Raw genomic sequence first — 16,620 nt, 5'->3', positions numbered from 1 at the left:
CCCCCCCCCCCCCCCCCCACAATGAGATCATATGTATTAACCAGGCCATTGTGTAAAAGTTCTAGGCACTTAACAATATCCAACCATATGTTTATCTGGTGCAATTCTGCAGGATGCTTTACCTGCAAAATACCTCCATCAGCCAGCCCTGAAAAGTCTGTAGTCACAACAAACAGTGATTAGGTTTTCTTTGTCCGGTGTGCATGCAGCAAACAGGTGGAGTTTTGACAGGAGTTTACTGTAAATAATTAGCTGGCACAATCCTGAAGAGATGCTTCAGGGCTTTGGAAGTGGGGTTCTGTGCAAGGTGTCAGTATCTTACCTGTCGTAGATGGCTCTTTTAACAGCATCGGTTTGGAGAAACGGTTCAGTTCAGACCGGGCGGACGAGGGAACGACTCGTCCGAGAAGGGGGACGAGACCAAAGTTGATTGCTGGTTTTTAAAAACAATTCCAGTCTGGAAAGGTTCATGGCAAATCCTGCGAATGCTAGTTTATAAACCTTAATATCGCTGTTGGTTTCACTACGATACACGTAGAATTCGATGGTTATTCGCAAATGCAGTAGCGGCAGCTAGCTCTAGCACTTTTTCTGCTCTAGCAGAATTATCCCAAAAAAATTATGCCAGACTAAATTTAAAAAGAACTGACAGAAATATAAATGTTTTGAAAGCAGCGATTGAAGGAACCACTTTGATATTTTTAAATATTGTTTCCAGACAGCAGAAATTCAGTTTGGTCGGTCAGGATTAAAGTCCTATTTCTCCAAGCTGGTATTGTTCAAAGAGCTATCTACAACAGGTAAGATATTAACTGTTCACAAGACTTCCACAGAACTCCACTCCAAAAGATACAAGCTGTCCCATTCTAATTTAGTTTGTGTTTTACTCCAGGGCTCTGTGTATGAATGGGTCACTTGTCCACTCTCTGTTTCTGTGGCGATGGACTGTGTGTATCATAGCAAACCTAATTCTGCTGTTAACGTCCACACAGACCTGCTGCTGCACAGCTCCAACGACTTCCACGTGTTCCAAAATCTGACCGAACATGTGGAACTTTCCGTGAAACTCAGTGCAGGTCGATAATGACCTTCCACTCCCCGCCGTCGGCGTGTTTTACTTGTGAAACGTTTTATTTCTTTAACCCTGGAACTACGCAGTGCTTTTGCTTCCTAGACAGCATTTTCATTTGGGCTCACAATTTCTTTTTGTCAAAAAAAAAGTGAAATGGGTTTCACAATAACCTCCAACCAGAATCCACAACTTTGACCATGCAGATGCATTTCAGCTTATAAAAGTGCTTGATTCGTGCCTCATATGCTTCTGTTTATTGTTGTAAAATTTAAAAAGAAAAGTGGAAGACTTTGCCACTGAACCCTAAATATTATGTTAGACTTTTTTTTTTTATCTTCCCCTATAGCAGCAGGGTTAGGGTTCAACACTTTGAACCCTATCAGCATTAAGCCACGTGCATCTGGAGCTTTGTTGCTGGAGTTTGCTTGACCTCTGACCCTGAGGAAGTCCCTTGTGTCCGTGTGGCAAATACAACAGTTGGGCGAGACTGTTACGCTGTGATTTCGATTTGCTGTGCCTTTTTTCCCCTCGACTCATTTATCAAACTCAATCAGAAGAGCAGAAAGGGGAAGTTCTCTCTCTCTCTCTCTCTGTGTGTGTGTATGACTGCGATGGAATTAACTGAAGCCACTCGAGGAAGATTGATTAGATGTGGACTTATTTATCGCAGCAGTGAAAGTAGAACAGAGGGCTTGTTTTAATCTGGGAAGCCATATACTACAGAGCTGAGTGAATCCGTGGAAAGCCAAAGTTAGTGCACGAAGTGGAAGTGATCCAAGAGGTCACTGTGAGAAAATGTGTCGAGCGTGAATCCGTGCACGCCCGGAGAAGATGCTTGTATGCTTGAGGGGGACAGCGGCTACCAAAATGGACACTGGCACATGAAAGGGCTTCCGCAGCAGGAAATGAAACAGGAGGGGAAGGTTAATATCCTGTATGAAGGAACTATATCAAGGACAGGAGGAGGTGAGCAGTTAAGCGCCGGGAAATGGGGAAACCCACCACAATAACAAAAGGTGGACAGGCTCAGCTGAAAAGGAAACAAGAGTCGTATAAACGCAATCTTAAAGCAGCACCAGGTTACGTCATTCTCGAGCAACGGCTTCAACGAGGAGGTACACAAAAAGGGAAAACACTGACATTCCTCGGCTATATGTGGTGCTGTGATGAGCTTTTACGATTTCTGGCTGGTGTTTTGAGAAGAAGGTTCTCTGGAAAAGTGACGGGCCTTCTACTCCCACTTCCTCTCGCCTTTCTCTCCCCACCTCCCCCTTTCTAACTCTGACTCAGACGTCCAGTCAACGCGAGGGATGATCATGAGCTTTTAAACAGTGCACGGGCAGGCTCATATTGTGATGAATACATACTTCATCTATTTCAAAAAGGGCTGAGAGAGCACTGGAAAATGTCAGGCTCTGCTGGAGCGAAGCGTTGACTTTCACTTCAACACAAGGTCTTTTTGAGAACCAAGGGTTGAGGAGGGGGCAGACGCCCAATGCTCTACCTGTTATAGCAGCAGTGCAGTGCTCGTTTTCTGTGACAGATGGGAATAGGGAGCCACTTAAAACCAAACATATCCGTGTATACCACACTGGCATGGGGACAATCTCCAGTCCGGTTTAATGATCCACATCGGGGTCCAGGCATGGAAACATAAAGAGATACCTGCCAGTGATTTACTGGCAATTTAACTTAATTTCCTACCCTTCTATAAGACAAAAGTGTTTTGATTTTAAGGAGCAGTCTTACAGCATTAGCACACTTGGCTCTGTGTAGCTTTTGTAGATCATTGATAAATGTGTGACTCAAATATTTAAGTAATTGATTAATCCCTGTAAAATGCAGAAAGGTAATTTAGATTCAGCCTCACTGCTAAACACCTAGTTCACAAACAACCCTCATGGTTTGGGGATCGGTGAGAAAATCCTGACGATTGCGATGGCACAAAAAGCAAGACACGAATGACTTTTACCAATTACAAACCCAGCATGCAAATCCACAGGCTTTGTTTGTTATAGTTCAATTTATTTAAATTCTGTGTAATCAAGGCTCGGTTTGGAAGGGAGCTAGTCCGGATTTGGGTTATTTTTATTGATGTACATGGTAATTAGCTTGGCACTCGCTACCGCCTGTGGTTTTTTTGCTCCGTGGGCTCCTCCAAAGGCAGCAGCTTAGCTTGAAGAGGACAAAAGTTTAAACTAACAGCATTCAGCGCAGGCGAACGGTGCGCAGGCCTGATCAAAGTCAGCTCAGGACTCCATCCAGAGTGTTTAGGCTACAACCAGAGTGATGTGCTAGCCTGTGTATTCTCAATTGGTTTATTTAGAGAAGGCCACTAACTTCTTATTTATGAAGTGCAAACGTCGGTGGTTTGATTGGATCCAGTTGTGGCTAGTGGCACTGCAATAACAATGAAAAATCGGCAAATCAAGTATTGTTTGTAACTGTTAAATCTCTTCGAACTTACCCAATTTAGCGAGGCACATAGGCTGAATTGCTTTGGAGAACTCTGCACATTCTCAGGATTTCTGCGTAAAACTCCCAGTAGGGTGACTTTACGGGCTCCTTTAAATGAAGGCCATTAGCTGTTCATAATTAGAATGACTAAATAAAGGATGCTGGGGAGTGATTAATGTCTCTCATGGAGTTTTTGACGAGCACCAAGACGCCGCAGCTAATAGTGAAAGTGTGTCTAATGGAGGGGCCTTCTGACTTCCTTGCTGAGTCTTGTTTTCTTGAAGCTCCTGATCTCCTTTGGCTATGTGGTTGATTGTATTGGTCTGTGATTCACTCCGTCCTCCACTTTGTTGTGGACTCAATTATCTCAGCAGCTTTAAACAGATTTCCTCGAAATCCCGTACAGGCATTGTTTGTGTCCTGAGGGTGAAGCATTAGGATTTTCCTGTATTCTGTAACTTTTACGCCGGGCCCACCTTAAAGTTCACGGTTGCGGTTCTGAGATAGATTAGCCCGTTAGACATCCCATTTTCCACACTTAATAAAGACCAGTTACTTTTTTGGATTGCTAAACTTTACTCCAGCACAGTTACCGGATGTGAACCAAAATTTGTTTTATATATTTTTATAATCTCATTCATTCAAAACTAAAAGCAGATTAGGCTGGATTTTGTGTGTAGTTTCACCATGCACATGCTAACTTGCTAAGATTTCTAACATTTAGACCTCAATATGCAAAGTAACTAAAAAAGGCAAGAGTTTTCTGTTCTTGAAGAAATTGCAGATCTCCTTCAATGGACCTTATAGACTCTTTATAACATGTAACTCTGTTAAGCGTGTGCTAGCATGGCTTTAGCACCATTTTGCTTGTGCTAGCATAGCTTCAGTGCCATTTAGCTGACGCCATGCATAGCTTTAGTGATTTTCAGCAGGGATTTTTAAATCAGCTAATCACCTGTAGCTTTGATGAAGATTGTTGCGAAGGAAACTAACGTGTTTTACTTTGTGGATCTGTTTCTTTAGTGTTTATTTTTGAGAGCAATAATTAAGACACTCATCATAGGCTTCATTGTAATGCTAAATAAGATACTTCAATGTATAAGACAAGGCTCAAATATTGTCTAAATGCAGATCCATATTGCCTTTAATTGCCCAAGACCCCTGACAGTTTTTGGCTCACGTGTTTTCGCTGATACTGATATCACATAGTGTGCAAAATGTGTTGCTCAAAAGCTGTGTACGAGTTAAAGTTCACTGATTAGATAATACATGTGACTTTAAATGTGCTGTCCTATTTAAAAGCTCTTTTTGGTCATTTTACAATCAACATAAAACAGAGTCATGTATTCGTTTTAATAGAAAAATGATGGCGTTCGCAGAAAGCCAACTCATTTTAAGTCAACTCATGAGAGCATTTTCTTTCTGTTTCCAGGTAGCTATCAAATCAATTCGGAAGGAGAAGATCAAGGATGAGCAGGACATGGTGCACATCCGCAGAGAGATCGAAATTATGTCATCCCTCCGCCACCCACACATCATCTCTATTTATGAAGGTGAGGAAAACGCAAATGTGTTCTGACAACTCGTGAACACTTGTTCAACCTGGACACATATTAACAAAAAAAAAAAAAGAAAAAGCGCACATACATCCAAAATTCCTCCTTCCAACAGTTCATGTAGCCATGCTGCAGGACTGTCCTATTATGACATGCATGTGTCATCGTAAGTTCGGGGCTGCAGCTCTGGGATGTTATTCATCTTCTCTGTCTGGCTGCCTGGGCTAGTAAAAGTCCAGATGGCTCTGGCAGTGTGTGTCTGGCTTTCTCTGAATGTGTGTGTGTCTGCATGTGTGTGATGATCTTTGGGTTTCTAAGAGGGGTGATATTCTAAGAGATTGCCTTTCCCACATCTAAGAGGTCTCATCCCTCGTCTTCTCCGGTCTTGATCTCAGGGCCAGACATCTGCTGATACTTAGAGACGACTGCAGCTGGGAACCAGACTGAACTTGTGGATGTGTGTGTTTGTAGTCCTAGTATACTTATGTCATATGCTTCGTGTGTGTGTGTGCATAGCTTGGGAATCACTAGACTGACCTCAGTGGCCCAGGCTTGCACCCTGTCTGACTCCAGTCCAGCGCTATGCAGTGGGAGGAAAGGCCTCAAACCTTCCCTTGAGCAATGGGAACATAATTCTACCCCAGGAAGCAACTCTGTAAATATCAAAGCTTTTACTTCGGGCTCAGACAGCGCTGATATTTCTTCAGTGGGCCCTTCATTTTTCTGTTGAGCCCTTTTTTGAATGAGCTTAACCTCAACAGCGGAAAACAGCTTCGAATTTATGGCGGCTGTGAATATTAAACAATTCCCATTGAATTTTTGAAACCTTGCTAGCAGTTAATCATAACTTATTATATAGCCCAGCTCGTGTGCAGGTGGTTAAGGTCACTGTAGGCACTGAAGAGGCTGTTGGTTTTATATGATTTGTGGCTGGTGTATGCTGTGGCAACAAAGCGACAACTGAGTGCCCTTTCAGCTGCCCTGGCGCGGTGACGGCAGGTTGTGAGCCACTGGCCAGACTGAGTTACCCGCTGTCCTCTGTTCGGTTTCAAAGTCCCCAGATCTTTATCACTAATGTGCGCGTAAACAAACATCATTTGTCATGGGAATGTGTCAGGAGTTAGCCAGAGGGCTAAAGGGCAGCTGGGTTTTATGAGTTTTGCAAGAGAATGATTGAACGAACAACCAGCTCTGTAAACTCAGACAAGCTCACGGAGGGTTTTCTGTTCCATCTCCTCTGCGTTTATAAGCAACCAGCTCCACCAGCAGTCTCAACCAGACTCATTGCTCTTGCTTTTGGTGTTTCTCCTGAAACCCGGCGTTTACTGTTGTGGCCTGGCCTCCACCCAGCCTTGCCTGGTAGAGATATATAGGAGGCCTACAGATTTGTGTATCCGGCAACACCCTGTCTAACAGCCACTGCTAACTGCCTTGTGTGAAGCAAAACTGAAACAGATGTGTGTGTGTGAGAAGATTGATATTTCTTCACCCCTCCCTTACGTTTTGTATCCGTCAGCACGCTGCGTTGGGCATTTCGAAGCAGATTTTGCCCTTTTCTTTAATAGGCATGACTTTGCGTCTTCGAAAACAAATTATCGACTTTATGGCTTGTCGTAAATGCTCAAACTGACACAGCAAAATGAAACTTGTCTATCACGTTTGTTTGCGTGAAGACAAAAGGTGAATTAGACAAAGCTGAAAATTAGGTAAAATAATTCCTGTGACAACTGTTTTCTTTGTCATAACTTGCACAGAAAAGTGTTAGACATATGTTAGAGCCAAATGTCAGTCATTTTTTAAAACGTTTTTTTCTCTTAAAACCAACTTGTTGACTCACGCTTTGAGTTCTGTATAAATAAACCTTTTTTATTGGTAAATTTTACAAAGTTTTGTGTGAGGATATCTATAACGAAAGCTAAGATACTTCTGCCCTTCTTCCAGGCTTGATGCTAAGCTAAGCTAAATGGTAGCTTCCATGAAGTCAGTAATGTTGACTTAGAATAAATTTAGAAGCTGCCTGAAATGAAATGAAACACAACCTAAATGTTGAATGTACAATAAAAGGAACCCTGAGAAGAAAACAGTTGTTTGCTAAAGATATCACAGTGTATTAGAGTCCAAATGAAAGGCAGAAAATACACTGATGGGTTTATATTTTGTGCCTATTTGTTTAGATTTGTTTAAATCAAGGACAGCACAAAATAAAGCAATGTTGCGATACAATGTTAAAATAATCAACCTTTGCTTCGTAGACAGGCTTTATAGCCAAAGGCTCATTTGCATTTCACGCTGCACATCTTTACAACAATATGATGTCAGATGAATAAGGCAAATAAATATTCAAACAAAGTGCAGCTTTAATGCTCATTTGTCCGCTGCCTGCACCATTACTCCTCTATATTTATTCTGTTTCTAACATGACAGTATGGGGCTTTCCATCAGAGTGGAACAATAGGTGCTAATTTGTCAGATATGAGGGTCTGACACAAGAACAAAGCTCAGTGAGTGACACAGAGACCGTCGTGGTGGACGGCGTAGCCAGCAGACCGCGTCAACCCCGACTTATGTAAGCCAGGTAATTACTTTACCACCAGGGGTTAAAGGTAATAGGGAGTGCAAGCTGAGACTTGGCTCTCCAAGCACAAGGCCATCAAGGATCAGTGCGATTGTCACCCCAGGTCCCTGCTCCATCCACCAATCAGAGGGCTGGGCCTGCTCTGCCCTTCAGGAATGCTTGGCTTACCCCCTTTCTGCTATTTCCCAAGCAGCCAGACAGTCGCAATCAGGGAGCATTACCATCACTCAGCAACTGTGTGTTTTTGTTGAGGATTATATCTTTAAAAAGAAAAAAGGGGAGGTTGGGGGGGGCAGGCTATATGAAGGTGCTCACTCAAGGGTGCAGAAAGTAGATGCCCTCACCCCTGGTGACCCTGCTGTGTGGGAAAATCAACCAGGCCGACTGTGTTGATGTCATGTCCTCAGTGTTTCTTCGGTCTTCACCTCCTTTCTTTCTCTCTCCACTTGCCTCACAGTCTCCTAAAGCAAAGCTGATATTTCACATCAGTAGACTAAAACGTCGCTGCTTTCAGCAAGCCGTGACATTACTATTTGACACGAAGCAAATGAAACGCGTTAACCATGTTGGAATCCCTTTCAAAAATTTATGTCGAAACTTAATGATTGTTTGCCTTGATTTGCTTTGGTTTTGTAAACTCAGTCAGTGATTGCAATAGTGAGCACGGACGTGATGCTGTTAAACCGGTAAAATGTGGTGTATCAAGTCTCATTTTGCTTTTTTGAGGCCTTTCTGTGTATTCTAGATCTGCTGTTGGTCCACATGATTGATTATTTGTTTTGCTTATGGTCTTTTCACCATTCACCATGCCTTCTGGTTTGACTGAGTTAACAGCCTCTCCCTGAAATGTTGTGGAGGAGCCAGATACATGAGGTGGGGTTCGGATGATGTAACCCCAGGAGAGGTGTAGAGATGTAATGTGCTTCTCTGGTATTTGCTCTAAAACTAGATGGGGGGAATTTAATGGAATTGCTAACTTTATTTTATGACAGTGTTCTTTTTTTTGGTTTGTAACATAAAAAAATCCTTTCAGTGGCCTTAGAAGTGTTTGTTTGTCCTTGTAGCATTCCATTTTTTTTTTTGCGGCTAAATAACAACGCACTCCAAATGTCGTCTTATCGTGTTTCAGTGTTTGAAAACAAGGACAAGATTGTGATTGTGATGGAGTACGCCAGTAAGGGTGAGCTGTATGACTACATCAGCGAGCGCCGGCGCCTGAGCGAACGGGAGACGCGACACTTCTTCAGACAGATAGTATCTGCTGTGCACCACTGCCACAAGGTGAGAAACAACACATGCATTCATTTATCAATCGAGTCAAATATCTCTTTACTTCTTTTACACATAGGAAGGCTTTGTTTTCGAAGCTTATTGTGACATAAGCCATTCACTGCGTACAGTCAGCCATAAAGCAAGTTAATCTGCAGATCCTTCGCAGCATACTTTTCTTGGCACGATGGTGTGAAAGAGTCATCTGTTCGAGTTTAGTGAAGAAAGAACACAGACCAGTTTAATTCAGGCTTATTACAGGACAGTGCTCAGACTCTGATGGATATCCCAAGGTCCCCCCCCCCCAGGCTTTTCCCCAAAGGGATTTAGCGCCGGCCACACCCATGTCAACCCAATGTTCCACACCTCACTGACTCCCATGAAAGCCCCCAAGGTCGCAGGGCTTGTTTTGGAGGGGCTCCCCTCTTGTCACACTCGTCCCAGCTGGAGATAGGGCTGACATCACTGTCCTTAGATAGGGAGAGTACCAGACAGCCACGAACGATGAATCACCACCACCAAGCGCAGCCTCCTGCCGGGTGGGGTGGTGTGAGTCACTCACACAACAAGCAAGCAATCATTTCTTCTTTGTATCCACCAGAGCCATGCGAAACATGAGCTGCACGCCAGACAATAACCAAAGTGAGGTGCCATTCAGATCGGCACAGGAAGGGGGTGGTGGTGTGTGTCGAAGGCAGGGGGGGGCGAGGTTTGGCTGGCTAACAGATGATGTAATTCTTTCTTTCCGTATTCCACATGTTAACTCCTAGATGTTTTCTTAAACCCAACCATTAACTGCGGAATTGTTGCTTTAATACCATGTATTTTTTTAAGTGCTGTGAGAACATCATTTGCACAGGGTGGTAATTACAGGCTCATGTTTATGTGACACATGTGAGTCCATTTAAAATGAAAATCACAGCAGATGTCAGCATAAAGACCTTAGAGGGCACAAGGCCAATTAAAGGCAAGTAGGCCTTGATTTCCCCGGGGAGTGACAAGCTCTCTTTGTTAGAGTAAATCATTTCACGAAAACAACGGACAGTTCATGAATAATGAATTGGTAAATACATAATTTAATTTATTTCTTCTTATTGACTTGCAGAATGGTGTAGTGCACAGGGATCTGAAACTGGAAAACGTGCTACTGGATGAAAACTGTAATATTAAGGTGAGTCTGTCTCTTTGTGTCTTACCAATCACACTGTAAGATTTTACCTCCACATTGCCCATGTAAAATTCACATTTGCTTGTTTTTCTCAGATTGCTGACTTTGGGTTGTCCAACATATACCATAAAGACAAACTGTTGCAAACGTTCTGCGGCAGCCCACTCTATGCTTCACCGGAGATTGTCAACGGAAGACCGTACCGTGGCCCAGAGGTGAGGCAAACCAAACAGTCGTTTAGACCAGGGGTGTCAAACGCCGTTCTTCGGGGGGGCCGCTCTCCTGCATGTTTTAGATGTGTTCTTGCTTTAAAACACCTGGTTTAAATGGACGACTTGTTGCCATGCTCCTGGAGAACTTGATGATTTGGGGAGGAAGTGATTAAACCATTTGAATCAGGTGTGTTGGAGCAGAAAAACCTAAAACTCCCAGGACAGTGGCCCTCGAGGCCTGGCGTTTGACACCCCTGGTTTTTATTCTCCCAGGAACTGATTTTATTATGACCTCACTATATATACCTTCCATTATTAATGTTATCTTGCATGTTATGGTCACTGTGACCCTTCACAAAGGTTTGGGTAGGCCGCGGTTTCAACCTCTTTGATTAGATTAGTTCACAGTCAGGGGGAGGTGTCTTTCTTTGCAGCTTCATAGTGAGTCTCCACAGACAGCGTTGGCATCCCTCCCCGGTTTTGCCTTCCTATGGTGTTTGGGTCCTTTGAAGTGAGGAACTGAAGGGGAGTGTCTGCTCACTTTCTCTTAAACTGAATGGGATTAGAATGAGCATCACATCCTTAAAAGACTGTGCACGGTCAAAATTAGACTCTGACCGAATGGTTTTGGCTTGGAAAAAGAAGAAAAGTTTTTTAAAAAGTCTCCACAAAGCCACTTAACCGGACCTTTTACAAGTGTTTCGGTTGCAGAAAACGAGACAACAGAGAGAAAGCAAGTCGCAGTTTTAGATGTTCCGTTTAGAATAATTTCAGTTTAGTTTACTGGAGGGTGTTGGAGTGCAAGTACTGTCCAAATTACTGACCCACAAATGGGCTGAGGCCACATATCACAGCAAACACGGGCAGCTAAAATAGAACACAAGAAAAGTATGTGCCCTGTCTCGCCCTCCGGAATTTGGACCAATGGCATCTGAAGAGTGAAGCGTTTCTGATGCAGGTCCAGAGTCTTAAAGGAAGTACACCAGCTCCTTGGCTGCTCGTATCTGATTTCCCTTTCCTCTTCAGTGTTTCAGAGCTTCAGCTAGCCCCAGACACAAGCACATTCCTCAGAACATCTATAAGTTTTTGGTCATTTACAGTCAACGGTCCTGTAGTCAAATCCTATCATACTCACACTTGGATTGTCATTTCTATCTCTGCTGTTCCGGTTGTCTTTCTGCTCTCTCTGTTTCCCACCATGCCCATGTACCTCCTTATGCCATATAAACACAAACTCTTACGTAACTTTTGAGACTGTCACATTGCATTAGGTTGGTTTCCAGAAGGTTTTACCTTCTGCCTGACAGAGCAGGAGGGAGCAGGGACAACTTATCTGCACGGAAACAAGACGTTTCCCACAATATTACCAGCATTTGTCATGATTTCCTTTGACAGAAATGTGTCAGAAGCTCTTAAACAGAGATGCCTTTGTATAATATTAGCTCGAGAAGATGACTGGAGCTCTTGTTACTGTGATGTAAACTCTAAAGCATAGCTGAGAGCTCTAATCTGATGCTGTGCAGAGCTGAGCTCATTCACATTTTATCGCTGTGAATCACTAATCAAAACAGGGCTTTGAAGGCTGCGTTTAGGTTGCGTAACACACCTCACTTAAAAATTAAAAAAAAAAAAAAAACTTTCTGCCTACATACAGCATACATAATGCACGGTTCATTTGAAAGGCCAAGTCTGTTGTGACTAAATGAAGAAGTTTGTGACCAGGTTTTTGTTTTCACCAGGTGGACAGCTGGGCTCTTGGGGTGCTGCTGTATACCTTGATCTACGGAACAATGCCATTTGACGGGGGAGACCACAAGAACCTCATTCGCCAGATTAGCAACGGCGAGTACAAAGAGCCCACTCAGTCCTCAGGTACTGTTGAAACCTCCGGCTCGTGTCATGCATGATAAACACACCTGATTCTCATGATTTTATACAATAATATTACCATCATTATCTAAAACTCAGAGAACGGCTTTTCATGTAAACATAGACATTAATAAATTATAGAAGGGGACATGAACACATCCAAGAACCAAGTTAAATTGTAATGAAATTTGTTTTTAATTGCTAAACAAGGCAATAAAAAACTCGTGTTTTTAGATCCATTATCTTCTAGTCCTAGATGTAACACTCGGATGGGGGGCATTTAGTAACAGACATGTGAAACAATTTAAAGAATAACAAAATACTGTGCAAATACTGCCAAATGGCAAAACTCCCAGCGTTGTTTACATTTAGGAAGCCTTATCTCAGGTTCTGTTGATTCAAACTCACTGAACCTCTCTGTTTAGGATGACATTTGTCCATCGTCTCAACATGTTTATACCTGAAACAGCCTGAGGCATCTCACAGGTTGTTGTGTTTCCTCAGATGCTCGTGGCCTGATCCGCTGGATGCTGATGGTGAACCCCGAGCGCCGAGCCACGGTGGAGGACATAGCCAACCACTGGTGGGTCAACTGGGGCTGGAAGAACAGCGTGTGTGACTGCGAGACCCAGCGAGACCACGGAGGCTCGCCCATGCTGGCCCGTTTCATCGACTGGCAGAACCGCGCCGAGCCGCGGGGAACGGGAGCCAAGGTTGCTGCCATGCCCAACATACTGCGCCAGAGGCCCAAGAAATCAAAGAAGGAAAATGTCGAAGCCGGACAGTCCAGTAGCGGAGCCGAGGACAAGCCAGGTTTGAAGAGACCCAAGGGCATTTTGAAGACCAGAGTCATTGGGGAACAGTCTGCCGGGCTTGAAGAACTGGAGCTGGCTCAAGCAGCTCTGCCTCAACACGCTGACGGTGGAGAGGAGGCTTCGAGCCCAGACAGGGAGGAAGAGGAGCCGACTCTGGGAGGAGGCTCGCCAGCTAAGATGGTGCCTTGTCTACCAAAGAAAGGCATCTTGAAGAACAACCAACAGCGGGAATCAGGGTACTACTCATCTCCAGAGCGCAGTGAGTCCTCTGAGCTTTTAGGGGGTACCAGTATGTCAGTAGTAGCCACCTCCCCACCCAAAAGAGCAATGGGGAGAAAGGGTATCCTAAAGAGAAACGGCAAGTACTCCACCTACAGCGGGCCACCCTCATCAGCAACAGTGGCGGGAGTCACTGGTGAACCTCCTCCCCCAGCGGATTCTGGCCTGTCGCGCAGTCAGAGTCGTCCCTCCAGTATAGTGGGGGAGGACAGCTCCGTCCTGTCCCTGTCACCGAGTTCCCTCAGCGGGGCTGAGTGGCACCCCTCCACCGCGCACCTCCGCCCAAACATCAGGGCCTGCGTCTCGGCCGAAAACTTGCTGCAGCTCGCCAACTTCAAGGGCTTCCAGGCAGCTCCGCCTCTTCAGGGACCTAAGATTAGCCGGGGCCCCAAAGCAAAAGGCTCCCCGGGGGACAATGGCAGCTTCTCCTTGCTGGGGGATCTGGAGGACATGACTCAGGTGTACCAGCAAGCCCTGGACATCAGCAGCAAGCTCACCTAAGAGACGGGTGGCAGAGAAAGAAGAAGCAGATGGATTCGAGCACGGCTCTGTGTGTGCGCGTGAATGTGTGTGTGTGTGTATGTGGGGCATTAACGACCAGTGCGTTACTGGGATACACCTTTGTGAGGCTGCGAGTTTTTTAAATGGGGCAGATATTTTGATGCAAAAGATATGCCCGTGCTCACACACACAGACGCTCACACACTTCTCAGGCCGGCGGGTGGAATCGACGTCTCGGCGAACAGGAGAGACTCGGGGCTGGCACGAAAGAATGCCACCCAGTCTGCTTTCTCGGCCCGCCCGGAGACTTTGCTGCGTTCAACATGTTTACATATTTAGCACAAAGGCAAGTTGAAATCACAAAATGCAGCAACCAGAAACTGGTTGGCTCTCCTTGTACACCACCCGTAGGAGTTTACAGAAGCACCTTAAAACTCACACGGAGCACATGCTTTTGTGATCTTTACTTCCTTTAAAAAAGAAGAAAAAAAAACAACAAACAAACCAGGGTCTTGTTTAAAATAAAATCAATGATTATTTATTAATATTTTAAAGCTTTAGTTGTAGGTGTCAAACTGGTGGGTGGCTGGCTGTTACTGGAAGAGTCCAAAGCTCCTTGTCTCCGACGCTTTATGTGAAACTGACATATATAATTATGTTACTCAGTGAGAAGAAACATTTATATCCCCAACTTATATAACTATGTTTGCGCATGTAAAATAAACGCAAGCAGGTATATCTTCTTAAAAGTGTATGTCCTATGTATGTGTATGATACTAGAGAATATGTAGGAAGTGCCTTTTTTGGATTCATAACTGAAATTATGTATGTCATTTCCTTAAAGTAAAGGGAAGAGCCAGGCCACCCGGTAACCAGTTGTTTATTTTTTTATGTCGTTTGTGAATGTGGAGAAACCCCAGGCCCTTTCAGAGCAGAGCTGACTCACTTATTTTAGGGTTCAAAGGTCAATCTGAGGTAGATCAAACAGTCTCATGTTCTTTTTTTTTTCCACCAGCCTTTTGCAGGCCACTTTTGGGAAAAGGAAAGGAACCTCCTTCTCTTTTTTTTAATCAGCGTTTGAGGCTGTAGTTGTGGTTCGTCAGCGCTTTTTGGATTGAACACGTTTCGCAGAACGCCTAATGAACCAAGATCTCCCAACCCCGGGTCGTACCCGCCTTTCTGTTGTAGACTGCTGTTAGAACGAGAGATGCAGTTTTTTGTTTTTTTTTTAAATATTTTTGCCAAAGACTCTTTAGGGTGTTTTCCGTTTGGGGGGGGATTCGAAAGAGCTTAGTAAGGCCGGCTTTGTTTCAGCTCGCCGACGACGCAGCAAATTCCTCAGACGAAACGCCGGAGACGTGTTTGTTCTGGAGATCTCTTATCAGCCCCCCCCCCCGACTCAGCACAGGTGGGATCTGCGGTTGGAGCTCCAGCCCTCCAGCTGGGTGTACTACTTCATTATGTCAACCAAGCACAATTAGCCCGCTATTGTTTTTATTAGAGCGTAAGAGAGAGGCAGAGAGAGGTAGAGATTTATAGCTGTAGGCAGAGGGGAAGTGTGTGAAAGAAAGATGTGATGCCAAGATTAGAGAGAGAGAGAGAGAGAGGGATTTTCTTGTGCAACACAGAAAAGGTTCAGGTGTTAGATCTATTTTGCGAAGGATCTGTAATGTAGACTAGCGAACGTAAAGGACGTGAGTAGACGGAGTAGATGGAAAGTTTTTGTTTCGTACCAAAGATGTGAAGAGTCTTAGGTGGGATTCAAGGGAATTTAAGCGGGTCTTTAGTTTTTCTTTTTTGTTTTTCTTTAACTTGGGAATCCCTACTGATGAATGAATTCATCCCTACAACAGTTTGTACATTGTGTCTGTTTTATTTGTGCTAACTTGGATTTCCTTTCAGCGTTCTGTGCGGCCTTTAGGAAGCGTGTCTCGCTTTTAACATCAACAAACATCCCGGAGAATCCAAAGCTGGCGCCATTTATAGTCTCAAACAATGCGGATGGGAAAACGTGCAGTAGATGAGCCCAAATAATAATACTTTTTTTTTTAATTCCAAAAAACTAGATCGCACGTTGAATGTTTTCAGTAGTCAGCTCATGTGAAGGAAAGGAAACATCCTGGGTACTGAGTTTAAATGAAAAGACCCACTGCTTATTATATTGTATTTTTATTGCCTTTTTTTTAGTATTGCATTTTATTGTCAACTGGATTAACAGTGAAAAGAAATTATACTATGTTAGTATTTTGTTTTATTATGCTTCTGTTTTTGATTTTCCAAAATGTAAGAAATTTTTATATTGCTTTTGTGTATGGCATAATAATACTTCCTTACCTTGAAGTATTAGAATTTTTCTTTAAAAAAAAAAAAAAATTAATAAAGACAAAAACCCCCAAAAAGAAACAAACAAAAGGCTGATCTAATGTGAAATTGGTGTTGCAATTTAATTTCCTGCTGGTTTTGGTACACCTGAGGGTTGAATTACCTTTACATGGAAACAAAAACAAAGACTTGTACGGAATAAGGTAAAATGTACTAATATGTCAACAGCGTACCCTAAGAAAACTGTGTTCCCTTTTTTACCAAAGCAGGGGAGGTCCAAAAAACAAACCAGGGCCAAAATGAAAGAATCCAATGATGAACGTTTAATTTTGCCAAACTGGAAGTAGATGATGCATATCTGTTAGTTAGCAGAGCGCCGAATCATAGGAAAACTTGACTGGATATTGTTATGACGACAACAATAATAAATTAGTATTATTATGTTATTTAAGTATTAATTTTGTTACGGCTCATTACTTTTTGTTGGCTCTCGCCACATTTTTTGTTTCATTGTTTTCGTGGGGG

At 43.6% G+C, this 16,620-nt stretch overlaps 1 protein-coding gene across 1 annotated transcript in view; it reads left to right on the top strand.

Annotated features, from left to right (window-relative positions):
- Positions 1–16,197, top strand: part of nuak1b (NUAK family, SNF1-like kinase, 1b) — a 17,409-nt gene extending 1,212 nt beyond the window's left edge. Inside the window, exons 2-7 of the mRNA XM_017434774.2 lie at positions 4,962–5,082; positions 8,790–8,941; positions 10,035–10,100; positions 10,193–10,312; positions 12,049–12,181; positions 12,683–16,197. Coding sequence (XP_017290263.1) covers positions 4,962–5,082; positions 8,790–8,941; positions 10,035–10,100; positions 10,193–10,312; positions 12,049–12,181; positions 12,683–13,773 — 1,683 coding nt within the window. The 3' untranslated portion in view covers positions 13,774–16,197. The remainder of the gene's footprint in view (positions 1–4,961; positions 5,083–8,789; positions 8,942–10,034; positions 10,101–10,192; positions 10,313–12,048; positions 12,182–12,682) is intronic.
- Positions 16,198–16,620: the final 423 nt, after the last annotated feature.

The sequence above is a fragment of the Kryptolebias marmoratus genome, linkage group LG11 (genome assembly GCF_001649575.2).
Source record: "Kryptolebias marmoratus isolate JLee-2015 linkage group LG11, ASM164957v2, whole genome shotgun sequence".
Taxonomy (NCBI): domain Eukaryota; kingdom Metazoa; phylum Chordata; class Actinopteri; order Cyprinodontiformes; family Rivulidae; genus Kryptolebias; species Kryptolebias marmoratus.
This window is presented reverse-complemented; position numbering and strand designations above follow the sequence as displayed.